Here is a 15,880-nt window from a genome sequence, read left to right as displayed (position 1 = left end):
GTGTGTGTGTGTCTCTGTGTGTGTCTCTGTGTGTGTCTGTGTGTGTCTCTGTGTGTGTGTGTGTGTCTGTGTGTCTGTCTCTTTTACTGTGTGTGTCTGTCTGTGTGTGTGTGTGTCTGTCTGTGTCTGTCTGTGTGTGTCTGTGTGTGTCTGTCTGTGTCTGTCTGTGTGTGTCTGTGTGTGTCTGTGTGTGTGTGTGTTGAAGGAGCAGTGAGAGCCTCCAGTATATTCCCCATAATGAGTGTAGGTCTGTTGTTTCTGGGAGGAGTGTGTGTGGCCGGCAGCGAGTTCTACAAGACACAACACAACGTCATGCTCAGCGCTGGGATACTGTTCGTCTCCGCAGGTCAGCCCTCTCTCTCTCTCTCTCTCTCTCTCTCTCTCTTTCTCTGTCTCTCTCTCTCTCTCTCTCTCTCTCTCTCTTTCTCTGTCTCTCTCTCTCATCTACATCTCAGCAAACTCTCTCTCTCTCTCTCTCTCTCTCTTTCTCTGTCTCTCTCTCTCTCTCTCTCTCTCTCTCTTTCTCTGTCTCTCTCTCTCATTTACATCTCAGCAAACTCTCTCTCTCTCTCATTTACATCTCAGCAAACTCTCTCTCTCTCTCTCTCATTTACATCTCAGCAAACTCTCTCTCTCTCTCTCTCATTTACATCTCAGCAAACTCTCTCTCTCTCTCTCTCATTTACATCTCAGCAAACTCTCTCTCTCTCTCATTTACATCTCAGCAAACTCTCTCTCTCTCTCTCTCATTTACATCTCAGCAAACTCTCTCTCTCTCTCATTTACATCTCAGCAAACTCTCTCTCTCTCTCTCTCTCTCATTTACATCTCAGCAAACTCTATCTCTCTCTCTGTCTCTCGTCTACATCTCAGCTAACTCTCTCTCTCTCCCCTCTCCAGGACTCAGTAACATCATCGGCATCATCGTCTACATCTCTGCTAACTCTCTCTCCCCCCTCTCCCTCTCCAGGACTCAGTAACATCATCGGCATCATCGTCTACATCTCTGCTAACTCTGGTGACCCGGGTCAGAGCGACAGTAAGAAGAGTTACTCGTACGGCTGGTCTTTCTACTTCGGGGCGTTGTCCTTCATCTTGGCTGAGATGGTGGGCGTTCTGACAGTACACGCCTTCATAGAGCGCCACCGAAAGCTCCGGACCCGCGGGCGCCGCTCCCTCACCAAACACGCTCTGTTCCGCTCCGCGTCCTACTACAGCCGCTACAACCGCTACAGACGCCGCTCCAGTTACCGCGGCAATGTGGACTACCGTCACTCGCTGTCGTCGGCGGGGCAGCTGCGACCTCGCGACCCCTCGCCGTTGCCGGTGGCCCTGTCCATGTCAAAGGTTGTCGCCGCGGGGCCGGCGGGGTCGGAGTTGGCCTCGCACAAACTAACGCTGCCCGACAACAAGATGGCTGCAGGAGGAGGAGGAGGAGGAGGAGGAGGAGGAGGAGGAGGAGGAGGAGGGGTGGATGTTGCGAGGAGCGTTTTCCTGTTGCCACTGACAAGCAAGCCCAACAACAAGGACATGCTGCCTAGCAATGCTGCTAACAGGAAGACAACACCTGTCTGAGAGAGAGAGAGGGAGAGAGAGAGAGAGAGAGAGAGAGAGCGCGTTAGCTGAGATGTAGATGAGAGAGGGGAGGGAGGGAAAAATGAGAGAATGGGAGGGAGAAATATTGGGAGGAGTGGAGGGAGGGAGGGAGGGAGGGAGGGAGGGAGGGAGGGAGGGGAAAAATGAGAGAATGGGAGGGAGGAATATTGGGAGGGAGGGAGGGAGGAGTGGAGGGAGGGAGGGAGGGAGGGAGGGAGGGAGGGGAAAAATGAGAGAATGGGAGGAAGGAATATTGGAAGGAGTGGAGGGAGAGGGAAGGGGGGGGAGAGGGAGAGAGGAAGGACAGTTGGAAGGAAAGTTGACAGGATGGAACACTACCTCTGTCTGATGACCGTAGAACAGACAGGATGGAACACTACCTCTGTCTGATGACCGTAGAACAGACAGGATGGAACACTACCTCTGTCTGATGACCGTAGAACAGACAGGATGGAACACTACCTCTGTCTGATGACCGTAGAACAGACAGGATGGAACACTACCTCTGTCTGATGACCGTAGAACAGACAGGATGGAACACTACCTCTGTCTGATGACCGTAGAACAGACAGGATGGAACACTACCTCTCTCTGATGACCGTAGAACAGACAGGATGGAACACTACCTCTGTCTGATGACCGTAGAACAGACAGGATGGAACACTACCTCTGTCTGATGACCGTAGAACAGACAGGATGGAACACTACCTCTCTCTGATGACCGTAGAACAGACAGGATGGAACACTACCTCTCTCTGATGACCGTAGAACAGACAGGATGGAACACTACCTCTGTCTGATGACCGTAGAACAGACAGGATGGAACACTACCTCTGTCTGATGACCGTAGAACAGACAGGATGGAACACTACCTCTCTCTGATGACCGTAGAACAGACAGGATGGAACACTACCTCTGTCTGATGACCGTAGAACAGACAGGATGGAACACTACCTCTGTCTGATGACCGTAGAACAGACAGGATGGAACACTACCTCTGTCTGATGACCGTAGAACAGACAGGATGGAACACTACCTCTGTCTGATGACCGTAGAACAGACAGGATGGAACACTACCTCTGTCTGATGACCGTAGAACAGACAGGATGGAACACTACCTCTGTCTGATGACCGTAGAACAGACAGGATGGAACACTTACAACAATCATATTGCTGTGCAGAACAGTATAGAATTGATCTGTCTGTTCAATTTGTTTCCTGGAAGCTTAAATGACCCCTGACCTCTGTCGAGAGCCAATGACAGACCCAGATCCAGTGTAGCTGTCCGACCTGACATCCAATAAGAATGCTCCCTTTTGTTTTCTGTTACAAAAACCCTCTCTTTAAAGATGTTGTGTTTTCTGCTGACTGACCTCTAGTAACTCTTAGTCTGTCTATAATAAATACACTGACTAACCTCTAGTAGCTCTTAGTCTGTCTATAATAAATACACTGACTAACCTCTAGTAGCTCTTAGTCTGCCCTCACACTGTCTATAATAAATATGAGTTTGAAATGGGACATAACTTACATTTCTGTGACATTATGAAATGATTTCTACTGTTCCTGTGTTTTTTTTATAGTGTTTCTGTGTTTTGTAAACTAGGCTACAGTAATAATAACATCTCAGCTGTTGATTTTGGCTGTGTGTGTGTGTGTGTGTGTGTGTGTGTGCGTGCGAGAGGTGTCTCTCTCTCTCTCTCTCTCTCTCTGTCTCGCTCTCTGTCTCGCTCTCTGTCTGTCTCTCTGTCTCTGTGTGTCGCTCAGGTTCTCTCTCTCTCTCTCTCTCTCAGGACTCTGTGGACTGAGAAAACACCTGATTATGTGGCACCTCAGGTGTAGAGTGCTTTGAACCACCAGCCAAAACACAATGTACTGTCAACAAACAAATGCAACCCGTCACACACACGCACAGTCTATTGAGATAACAAGGTATAGTGATTCTCCTGCTTGGGCTCTGTATTGGTCCTGTCTATTTCTTTCAGTTGTTGTATCACTTTAAAATGAATGATAGAACATAAGTATGTGCTACAGACATCAAAACTAAATAAAAAAAAATATATATATATATTCTATATAACATATAGAATCATGTAGTAACCAAAAAAAGTGATAAACAAGTCAAAATATATTTCATATTTGAGATTCTTCAAAGTAGACACCACTTTGCCTTGATGACAGCTTTGAACACTATTGGAATTCTCTCAACCAGCTTCACCTGGAATGCTTTTCCAACTGTCATGAATGAGTTCCCACATGCTGAGCACTTGTTGGCTGCTTTTCCTTCACTTTGCGGTCCAACTCATCCCAAACCGTCTCAATTGGGTTGAGGTTGGGTGATTGTGGAGGCCAGGTCATCTGATGCAGCACTCCATCACTCTCCTTCTTGATCAAATAGCCCATACACAGCCTGGAGGTGTGTTGGGTCATTGTCCTGTTGAGAAACAAACGCAAACCACACAGGATGGCGTATTGCTCCAGAATGCTGTGGTAGCCTTGATGGTTAAGTGTGCCTTGAATTCTAAGTAAAATCACTGATCAGTGTCACCAGCAAACCATCACACCTCCTCCTCCATGCCTCACCATCACACCTCCATGCCTCCTCCTCCATGCCTCACCATCACACCTCCATGCCTCCTCCTCCATGCTTCACGTTGGGAACCACATATGCGGCGATCATCCGTTCACCTACAATGCATCTCACAAAGACACGGTGGTTGGAATCAAAAATCTCTAATTCGGACCCAAAGGACAGATATCCACCGGTCTAATGTCCATTGCTCGTGTTTCTTGGCCCAAGCAACTCTCTTCTTATTATTGGTGTCCTTTAGTAGTGGTTTCTTTGCAGAAATTTGACCATGAAGGCCTGATTCAAACAGTCTCATCTGAACAGTTGATGTTGAGATGTGTCTGTTACTTGACATCTGTGAAGCATTTATTTGGGCTGCAGTTTCTGAGGCTGGTAACTCTAATGAACTTACCCTCTGCAGCAGAGGTAACTCTGAGTCTTCCTTTCCTGTGGCGGTCCTCATGAGAGCCTGGTAACTCTAATGAACTTATCCTCTGCAGCAGAGGTAACTCTGGGTCTTCCTTTCCTGTGGCAGTCCTCATGAGAGACAGTTTCAGTTTCATCATAGTCCTTGATGGTTTTTGCGACTGCACTTGAAGAAACGTTCAAAGTTCTTGAGTATTGACTGACCTTCATGTCTTAAAGTAATGATGGACGGTTGTTTCTCTTTGCTTATTTGAGCTGTTCTTGCCATAATATGGACTTGGTATTTTACCCAATAGGGCTGTGTCCTGTATACCAACCCTACCTTGTCACAACACAACAGATTGGCTCAAACGGATTAAGAAGGAAAGAAATTCAACAAATGAACTTTTAACAAGACACACCTGTTAATTGAAATGCATTCCAGGTGACAACCTCATGAAGCTGGTTGATAAAATGCCTAGAGTGTGCAAAGCTGTCATCAAGGCAAACTTCGGCTACTTTGAAGAATCTCAAATTTAAAATATATTTTGATTTGTTTACACTTTTTTGGTTATTACATGATTCCATATGTGTTATTTCATAGTTTTGATGTCTTCACTATTATTCTACAATGTAGTGGTTTATCGTGTATTATAAACTAGGTGGTTTAAGCCCTGAATGCTGATTGGCTGACAGCAGTGGTATATCAGACCGTATACCACGGGTATGACAGAACATTTATTTTTACTGCTCTAATTATGTTGGTAACCAGTTTATAATAGGGGTTTGTGGTATATGGCCAATATACCACGGCTAAGGGTTGTATCCAGGCCATGCAGGTTGCGTCGTCCTTAAAGAACAGCCCTTAGCCATATGGCCTCATACCGATCCTCCTCGGGGCTTGTTGTTTCATTCTACAGCTCACTAGAGGGAGACAAAGCTGCACACGTCACCAAACATCGAAACCGAAATTTATCTTTGTGGTGTTTATTGTAACTGTTAATAACTGCACTGGTCAAGTGTCAACATAAAAAATAAAATAAAAATGGACATCAATTATGGATACGGAAGAAAAGTTTCTGGGTCTGAAAGAATTCACAACGGAAGACCTTCAAGTGGTTTGTTTCGATGGAAGAACTACCCCGCCCTCCAGTGCTCCTGAACCTGTGGGGATCCGTTTTGACTATATGATTTTAACAGAAGTAGACTGAATTGTATCATGTTTTGTTGTTGATTTTACTAGTTAGTATGAGTATTTTCATCCGAAACGTTTTTTTTGTGTGTGTGTAATAATTTTACTACCTCACACAGTAGGTTGCACTTTATAGATTGTAGTCCGCCAAATGAACAGTAAAGAAGAAGAAGAACGTCACCCTCGTTTCCGTTTTCTTGTCAGGCCAGTTTCCGGGCCCGCCATGATGTTCAGAAGACAACGAGGAGCAACTGAAAGACCGTCGAAATGGATGTTATGGATTTAAACAACGAAAATTATAGTTTAGAAAGAGAATTACCGTCGTTTTGGATAATAAACCTAAGCTAACTGGTTATTAAAGTGTTTATTTCCAGTGGCCGTTTTCTAACCAGTTAACTAGTTAGTGTAAAATAAGCTTATCTGCGGGTAATGTTTTTGTTTTCACTGGTAGGTACACGGACCAAGGCCGCAGATCTCCTTCTTTCATCGTAGGTCACACAAGGATCAACATCGTTTCCTGGGTGGACTGCAACTCCGAAAAGGATCGTTTGAAGGACTTTATTTTATTTGGACGTTTAATTTTTTTTCTTCCCCCAGACGGATTGAAGAAGATTTTTATTTTTAGGACTTTGCGCCGTTTTACGGCGGAAGAGCGACGCTTACGGGCCTCGCATGGACTCCTAACCGCGACCCCGGTGCCGCGCTGCTTTCCGCAGCTACAAGGCCCGTTGTTTCCGCGAGAGAGACTCTTACTGACTATTAATAACCGTGAAAAAAAAACCTCGTAATGGACACTTGTGGAACTGTACTTTTTCTTGTTGTTCTACCGGACACTTAATTAACGAACTGACCGGGTTATTAAAGACGCTGCTTGCGGGTGTCCCGGTCTGTCACTACTAGTAGTTTGGTGTCTTTGACGCAAACAGCTACAAGGACTATCTGTGAATACTTCCTCTTAGTTCATTGCCTGTTTTCCCTTCGATATTATCTTATTATAGAATAATCTGGTAGTTTCCCCCCCTCCACCTTCAGTCTCAGATCATATCTACTACTGGTTATTGTTATTTCTTAACTAACGTGTTGTTTTCCCCCTCCTTTGTCTTTTGAGTTTGAGTTTTTTAAGTGATTAGTTGTGAGAATGTCGTGTGTTCATTATAAATTCTCGTCCAAACTGGACTACAACACCGTGACCTTTGACGGGCTGCACATCACCCTGGCCGAGCTGAAACGGCAGATTATGGGCAGAGAGCGCCTCAAAGCCACCGACTGCGACCTGCAGATCACCAACGCACAGACCCGTGAAGGTAACTAACTAGAGTTAGTTAAGTTGTTCAGGTTGATTCTACAACGAGATGATGTTAATCAGTGATGCCAAGATTCTCGATGGTTTTATGCAGTTTTATGGTGTGTACTTCCTGGTAGGGATCGGGGATATGGGCCCAAAACATAATCTATATAGACATCTATCTATATATAGATATAGATGTATATATATATAGACAAAGTGTGTGATATTTATTTATTACAAACACACACACCTATCTCACGGTAGTACAAAATTTGGATTATATTAATGTATTTGACCCCTCCCCCAAAAAATACAATAATATTTGTAATTATTTAAATTCTACATTTTGCTTTATGAGTAGTGCGGTGACCCTTAGCGTGTTCTTTCTCCATTCTGATTGATTTTTTCCCTTTAATTTAATATTATTAGCATTAATAATATGCTGATTAGCATTAGCGGCTAACAACATTTAGACCCGTACTTTGCTAAGAAGAAATGACAAGCTAGCTGTTTGTATATGTAAAACATTATAATAATAATAATAGTGTAACGTTAATTACACAACACTGGTGGATTTACATTAAGAAGCAAAGTGAAAACAACATCGTCGTGATCAACATTGTTGCATGAGCTGCGTTGACCAGGCAGACTGACTGTCTCATTGTTGAGGAACAACAAAAGCATATTTATCATCTCTGGGAACTCATGAGATGTTGAGTCCAGTCTAAGAGTTTAGGCTGGGGGGGCTTTTTACACAGGGAAGAAAGATGTGAATTTACCTGGTTTTGTTTGATGTCCCCAAACACTTTGTATTACTGATGATATAATATATTCCCTGGTCTATAGACTACAGTACTGATGATATCATATATTCCCTGTTCTATAGACTACAGTACTGATGATATAATATATTCCCTGTTCTATAGACTACAGTACTGATGATATCATATATTCCCTGGTCTATAGACTACAGTACTGATGATATCATATATTCCCTGGTCTATAGACTACAGTACTGATGATATAATATATTCCCTGGTCTATAGACTACAGTACTGATGATATCATATATTCCCTGGTCTATAGACTACAGTACTGATGATATAATATATTCCCTGTTCTATAGACTACAGCACTGATGATATAATATATTCCCTGTTCTATAGACTACAGTACTGATGATATAATATATTCCCTGGTCTATAGACTACAGTACTGATGATATCATATATTCCCTGTTCTATAGACTACAGTACTGATGATATAATATATTCCCTGTTCTATAGACTACAGCACTGATGATATAATATATTCCCTGTTCTATAGACTACAGTACTGATGATATAATATATTCCCTGGTCTATAGACTACAGTACTGATGATATCATATATTCCCTGGTCTATAGACTACAGTACTGATGATATCATATATTCCCTGTTCTATAGACTACAGTACTGATGATATAATATATTCCCTGGTCTATAGGCTACAGTACTGATGATATAATATATTCCCTGGTCTATAGACTACAGTACTGATGATATAATATATTCCCTGTTCTATAGACTACAGTACTGATGATATAATATATTCCCTGTTCTATAGACTACAGTACTGATGATATAATATATTCCCTGTTCTATAGACTACAGTACTGATGATATCATATATTCCCTGGTCTATAGACTACAGTACTGATGATATCATATATTCCCTGGTCTATAGACTACAGTACTGATGATATCATATATTCCCTGTTCTATAGACTACAGTACTGATGATATCATATTCCCTGGTCTATAGACTACAGTACTGATGATATCATATATTCCCTGGTCTATAGACTACAGTACTGATGATATCATATATTCCCTGTTCTATAGACTACAGTACTGATGATATAATATATTCCCTGTTCTATAGACTACAGTACTGATGATATCATATATTCCCTGGTCTATAGACTACAGTACTGATGATATAATATATTCCCTGGTCTATAGACTACAGTACTGATGATATCATATATTCCCTGGTCTATAGACTACAGTACTGATGATATCATATATTCCCTGTTCTATAGACTACAGTACTGATGATATAATATATTCCCTGTTCTATAGACTACAGTACTGATGATATCATATATTCCCTGGTCTATAGACTACAGTACTGATGATATCATATATTCCCTGTTCTATAGACTACAGTACTGATGATATAATATATTCCCTGTTCTATAGACTACAGTACTGATGATATAATATATTCCCTGGTCTATAGACTACAGTACTGATGATATCATATATTCCCTGGTCTATAGACTACAGTACTGATGATATCATATATTCCCTGGTCTATAGACTACAGTACTGATGATATCATATATTCCCTGGTCTATAGACTACAGTACTGATGATATCATATATTCCCTGGTCTATAGACTACAGTACTGATGATATCATATATTCCCTGGTCTATAGACTACAGTACTGATGATATCATATATTCCCTGGTCTATAGACTACAGTACTGATGATATCATATATTCCCTGGTCTATAGACTACAGTACTGATGATATCATATATTCCCTGGTCTATAGACTACAGTACTGATGATATAATATATTCCCTGTTCTATAGACTACAGTACTGATGATATCATATATTCCCTGTTCTATAGACTACAGCACTGATTATATAATATATTCCCTGTTCTATAGACTACAGTACTGATGATATCATATATTCCCTGGTCTATAGACTACAGTACTGATGATATCATATATTCCCTGGTCTATAGACTACAGTACTGATGATATCATATATTCCCTGGTCTATAGACTACAGTACTGATGATATCATATATTCCCTGTTCTATAGACTACAGTACTGATGATATCATATATTCCCTGGTCTATAGACTACAGTACTGATGATATAATATATTCCCTGGTCTATAGACTACAGTACTGATGATATAATATATTCCCTGGTCTATAGACTACAGTACTGATGATATAATATATTCCCTGTTCTATAGACTACAGTACTGATGATATAATATATTCCCTGTTCTATAGACTACAGTACTGATGATATAATATATTCCCTGTTCTATAGACTACAGTACTGATGATATCATATATTCCCTGGTCTATAGACTACAGTACTGATGATATCATATATTCCCTGGTCTATAGACTACAGTACTGATGATATCATATATTCCCTGTTCTATAGACTACAGTACTGATGATATAATATATTCCCTGTTCTATAGACTACAGTACTGATGATATCATATATTCCCTGGTCTATAGACTACAGTACTGATGATATCATATATTCCCTGGTCTATAGACTACAGTACTGATGATATCATATATTCCCTGTTCTATAGACTACAGTACTGATGATTTAATATATTCCCTGTTCTATAGACTACAGTACTGATGATATCATATATTCCCTGTTCTATAGACTACAGTACTGATGATATCATATATTCCCTGTTCTATAGACTACAGTACTGATGATATCATATATTCCCTGTTCTATAGACTACAGTACTGATGATATCATATATTCCCTGTTCTATAGACTACAGTACTGATGATATCATATATTCCCTGTTCTATAGACTACAGTACTGATGATATCATATTCCCTGTTCTATAGACTACAGCACTGATGATATAATATATTCCCTGGTCTATAGACTACAGCACTGATATAATATATTCCCTGGTCTATAGACTACAGTACTGATGATATAATATATTCCCTGTTCTATAGACTACAGTACTGATGATATATTCCCTGTTCTATAGACTACAGTACTGATGATATATTCCCTGTTCTATAGACTACAGTACTGATGATATAATATATTCCCTGTTCTATAGACTACAGTACTGATGATATCATATTCCCTGTTCTATAGACTACAGCACTGATGATATAATATATTCCCTGGTCTATAGACTACAGCACTGATATAATATATTCCCTGGTCTATAGACTACAGTACTGATGATATAATATATTCCCTGTTCTATAGACTACAGTACTGATGATATATTCCCTGTTCTATAGACTACAGTACTGATGATATATTCCCTGTTCTATAGACTACAGTACTGATGATATAATATATTCCCTGTTCTATAGACTACAGTACTGATGATATAATATATTCCCTGTTCTATAGACTACAGTACTAATGATCTGTGTACCATGTGCTTCTACAGAGTACAGTACTAATGATATATGCTGGGTACCATGTGCTTCTACAGAGTACAGTACTGATGATATATGCTGTGTACCATGTGCTTCTACAGAGTACAGTACTGATGATATATGCTGGGTACCATGTGCTTCTACAGAGTACAGTACTGATGATATATGCTGGGTACCATGTGCTTCTACAGAGTACAGTACTGATGATCTGTGTACCATGTGCTTCTACAGAGTACACTGATGAAGAGGTTCACATCCCCAAACACTCATCAGTGATCGTCAGACGCACCCCCATCGGAGGGGTCAAACCAGCGGGCAGAACGTTCATTGTGTACGTAGCTATGACATCGTGACCCTGTGTCTATCTGCATGACATGAGTAGTAACCACACACTAGTATCCAGTCAAATAGTAACCCCCCCCCCCCCCCCCCATCGCCTGTTGATTCCCCCCCTACACACAGCCACACACTAGTATCCAGTCAGACGGTAGTACCCCCCCCTCCACACACTAGTATCCAGTCAGACCAGCCTAGCTATTCTATTCTAAACTGTTGTCTAGTCCATGTCTGTGGTGGTTGTTGACATGTTGTTGTTTCTGTTTGTTTGTAGTGACCGTTCTGACATGGCTGCTGGATCCTCCAGACCCGTATGTAAACAAAGCACTCTCATTTTCCTTACTATCTCTGTCCTCCTTTTATAAACTCTGCTCTGGTGGTTAAAGGATACTGTGTAAAACTCTGTTCTGAATGGGTAACCAGTTAACTCTTGAGTTGTCATGGTGATAATATTCTGTTCTGATTGGTCACCGGTTAACTCTTGAGTTGTTATGGTGATAATATTCTGTTCTGATTGGTCACCAGTTAACTCTTGAGTTGTCATGGTGATTAATATTCTGTTTTGATGGTTCCCAACTGCTGTTCTCTGTTGTTGTAACTCACTGTGTGTTTTTTATTTTTATGTTGTTCAATGTGTTGATGGATCTGAACTATAATGTGCCTGTATTTCATATTGAAACAACGGTTAGCGTGGTGTTGTTAGCCTGCCACTGTACAGAGCCCCCCCCCCCCCCCACATCCCCTTGTGTGTTGAGACGATGCTTCATGATCCTACAGGCGGGTTGTTACTACGCTGCTTTACTTCAAATCAATGGGGGCTTTTTCTTTCACGTGGTGTTATAAGCAATGAGTTTGTGACGTATTTGACTGTAAGACTAATGCATACGTTTTATATGGATACCTGTGTGTGACTGTGTGTGTGTGTGTGTGTGGGGTGGGGGGTAAATCATTTGGTTCCTGTTCAACAGTGTTCTTAACCTGAAGTTAATTGCTGATATTTGGCTGTCCTAATGTTGTTCTCTCATCATATTCTGACATTTTTAATATGGACTGGACATAGTTGATCCTTTTGTTCTCTCATTGTTTTTTGTTTTTTTTTAACTAGAAACTACTTAGAAATGCAATGCATTTTTGTCTACTTTGCAATATTTATTCAACTTAAAGCTAAACTGTAAACTAGGTGTTAAGTACTTACTATGATGACTACTGAATCCACGATCATGTTTGGTACAGAGTTCCAACAAGCGGTGCCATGATGATCGCATTATGACATCACAGAGACTATTAATTACATCACTGAAATGATCTATTGTGACATCACAGGGTTCTGACTGTGTGGCATGGTAGGTTCCCGTGGCGACAGGGTTGTGTTTGGTTGCTGCTGTACGCTGCCAGAACTGTCAATAAAGAGGTTATGTGTTCTGTTGTGAGCACGTGCACCAACCACACCAGACCCTGTGTCTTCCCTTCACAGTGACCTCTGACCCTTCCAGCCTCTACTATGATGATGATGATGACAGCGACGACGAAGAGTTTATAGCTTACTAAACCAGATCTCTCTACCCTCCCTCCTTCCCCTTTGTCCCTTGTTTATTATATTTTTTGCAGTGTTTCCATATAATGCATTAGATCATCCTAAATGGACCCATAGCGCCTCACTCCAGACACTGCTGTAGATGAGGAGTAGTGAAGGCATCATGGTTCACTTCACCTGTTACCATATAGCTACATGCAGTGGCTAGGAAGTAGGATCTTGGGTTAACTGGTGTAGCGTGATCTAATCAGTTGCCTAGACCGGCCTAGCTCTAAAACTTAATCCTGTTAGCTCATAGTCTGTTGTTTAGCTCTAAAACTTAATCCTGTTAGCTCATAGTCTGTTACCTAGCTCTGGACTTAATCCTGTTACCTAGCTCTAAAACTTAATCCTGTTAGCTCAGTCTGTTACCTAGCTCTAAAACTTAATCCTGTTAGCTCATAGTCTGTTACCTAGACCGGCCTAGCTCTAAAACTTAATCCTGTTAGCCCATAGTCTGTTACCTAGCTCTGGGCTTAATCCTGTTAGCTCATAGTCTGTTACCTAGCTCAGGACATAATCCTGTTAGCTCATAGTGTAGTAAAGGGCCACAACAACAGCTATTATTACTAATACTGGTGTAGCTAGCCGGGCTGTAACACCTACTACTACTGTACCAGTATTAGTAAACAAGCTAGGCTGGTCTAGGTAGTAATACCAACTACAGCTACAAATGTAGCTAGCGCAGCTGTAAATGCCACCACTGACTACTACTACCATTAGTGATGCAGCTAGCCAAGCTGTAATTCCTACTACTACTGGTGTAGCAAACTCCGCTGTAATACCTACTATTAATGTAGCTAGCCAGGCTGTAGTACCAACTACTACTACTAATGTAGTTAGCCAGGCTGTAGTACCAACTACTACTACTGGTGTAGCTAGCCAGGCTGTAGTACCAACTACTACTACTGGTGTAGCTAGCCAGGCTGTAGTACCAACTACTACTACTGGTGTAGCTAGCCAGGCTGTAGTACCAACTACTACTACTGGTGTAGCTAGCCAGGCTTTAGTACCAACTACTACTACTGGTGTAGCTAGCCAGGCTGTAGTACCAACTACTACTACTGGTGTAGCTAGCCAGGCTGTAGTACCAGTTCCTATGTGATATAGCTAGCCAGGCTGTAGCACCATCTACTACTAGTATAGCTAGCCAGGCTGTAGCACCATCTACTACTAGTGTAGCTAGCCAGGCTGTAGTACCAACTACCACTACTACTGGTGTAGCTAGCCAGGCTGTAGTACCAACTACTACTACTACTGGTGTAGCTAGCCAGGCTGTAGTACCAACTACTACTACTGGTGTAGCTAGCCAGGCTGTAGTACCAGTTCCTATGTGATATAGCTAGCCAGGCTGTAGCACCATCTACTACTAGTATAGCTAGCCAGGCTGTAGCACCATCTACTACTAGTGTAGCTAGCCAGGCTGTAGTACCAACTACCACTACTACTGGTGTAGCTAGCCAGGCTGTAGTACCAACTACTACTACTACTGGTGTAGCTAGCCAGGCTGTAGTACCAACTACCACTACTACTGGTGTAGCTAGCCAGGCTGTGGTACCAACTACTACTGGTGTAGCTAGCCAGGCTGTAGTACCAACTACTACTACTGGTGTAGCTAGCCAGGCTGTAGTACCAACTACCACTACTACTGGTGTAGCTAGCCAGGCTGTAGTACCAACTACTACTACTACTGGTGTAGCTAGCCAGGCTGTAGTACCAACTACTACTACTGGTGTAGCTAGCCAGGCTGTAGTACCAGTTCCTATGTGATATAGCTAGCCAGGCTGTAGCACCATCTACTACTAGTATAGCTAGCCAGGCTGTAGCACCATCTACTACTAGTGTAGCTAGCCAGGCTGTAGTACCAACTACCACTACTACTGGTGTAGCTAGCCAGGCTGTAGTACCAACTACTACTACTACTGGTGTAGCTAGCCAGGCTGTAGTACCAACTACCACTACTACTGGTGTAGCTAGCCAGGCTGTGGTACCAACTACTACTGGTGTAGCTAGCCAGGCTGTAGTACCAACTACTACTACTGGTGTAGCTAGCCAGGCTGTAGTACCAACTACTACTACTGCTACTGGTGTAGCTAGCCAGGCTGTAGTACCAACTACTACTACTACTGGTGTAGCTAGCCAGGCTGTAGTACCAACTACTACTATTGATGTAGCTAGCCAGGCTGTAGTACCAACTACTACTACTGGGGTAGCTATCCAGGCTGTAGTACCAACTACTACTACTGGGGTAGCTAGCCAGGCTGTAGTACCAACTACTACTACTGGGGTAGCTAGCCAGGCTGTCGCACCAGTTCCTGTGTGATATAGCTAGCCAGGCTGTAGCACCAGTTCCTATGTGATATAGCTAGCCAGGCTGTAGCACCATCTACTACTAGTATAGCTAGCCATGCTGTAGCACCATCTACTGCTAGTGTAGCTAGCCAGGCTATAGCACCATCTACTACTAGTGTAGCTAGCCAGGCTGTAGTACCAACTACTACTACTGGTGTAGCTAGCCAGGCTGTAGTACCAACTACTACTACTGGTGTAGCTAGCCAGGCTGTATTACCAACTACTACTACTGGTGTAGCTAGCCAGGCTGTATTACCAACTACTACTACTGGTGTAGCTAGCCAGGCTGTAGTACCAACTACTACTACCCCTACTTCTGGTGTAGC

General features: G+C 42.2%; 2 protein-coding genes across 4 annotated transcripts in view; both read left to right on the top strand.

Annotated features, from left to right (window-relative positions):
- Positions 1 to 1,664, top strand: part of LOC116373136 (voltage-dependent calcium channel gamma-3 subunit-like) — an 8,569-nt gene extending 6,905 nt beyond the window's left edge. Inside the window, exons 3-4 of the mRNA XM_031821860.1 lie at positions 206 to 346; positions 971 to 1,664. Coding sequence (XP_031677720.1) covers positions 206 to 346; positions 971 to 1,575 — 746 coding nt within the window. The 3' untranslated portion in view covers positions 1,576 to 1,664. The remainder of the gene's footprint in view (positions 1 to 205; positions 347 to 970) is intronic.
- Positions 1,665 to 5,930: 4,266 nt separating this feature from the next.
- Positions 5,931 to 15,880, top strand: part of LOC109884538 (E3 ubiquitin-protein ligase RBBP6-like) — a 63,653-nt gene continuing 53,703 nt past the window's right edge. For 2 of the 3 annotated variants that reach the window (XM_031821858.1, XM_031821857.1), the window contains exons 1-3: positions 5,931 to 7,066; positions 11,525 to 11,624; positions 11,904 to 11,940. In XM_031821858.1, coding sequence (XP_031677718.1) covers positions 6,901 to 7,066; positions 11,525 to 11,624; positions 11,904 to 11,940 — 303 coding nt within the window. In that variant the 5' untranslated portion in view covers positions 5,931 to 6,900. The remainder of the gene's footprint in view (positions 7,067 to 11,524; positions 11,625 to 11,903; positions 11,941 to 15,880) is intronic. The other variant, XM_031821856.1, reaches the window with a different exon arrangement.

The sequence above is a fragment of the Oncorhynchus kisutch genome, unplaced genomic scaffold, assembly GCF_002021735.2.
Source record: "Oncorhynchus kisutch isolate 150728-3 unplaced genomic scaffold, Okis_V2 scaffold4023, whole genome shotgun sequence".
NCBI lineage: Eukaryota > Metazoa > Chordata > Actinopteri > Salmoniformes > Salmonidae > Oncorhynchus > Oncorhynchus kisutch.
This window is presented reverse-complemented; position numbering and strand designations above follow the sequence as displayed.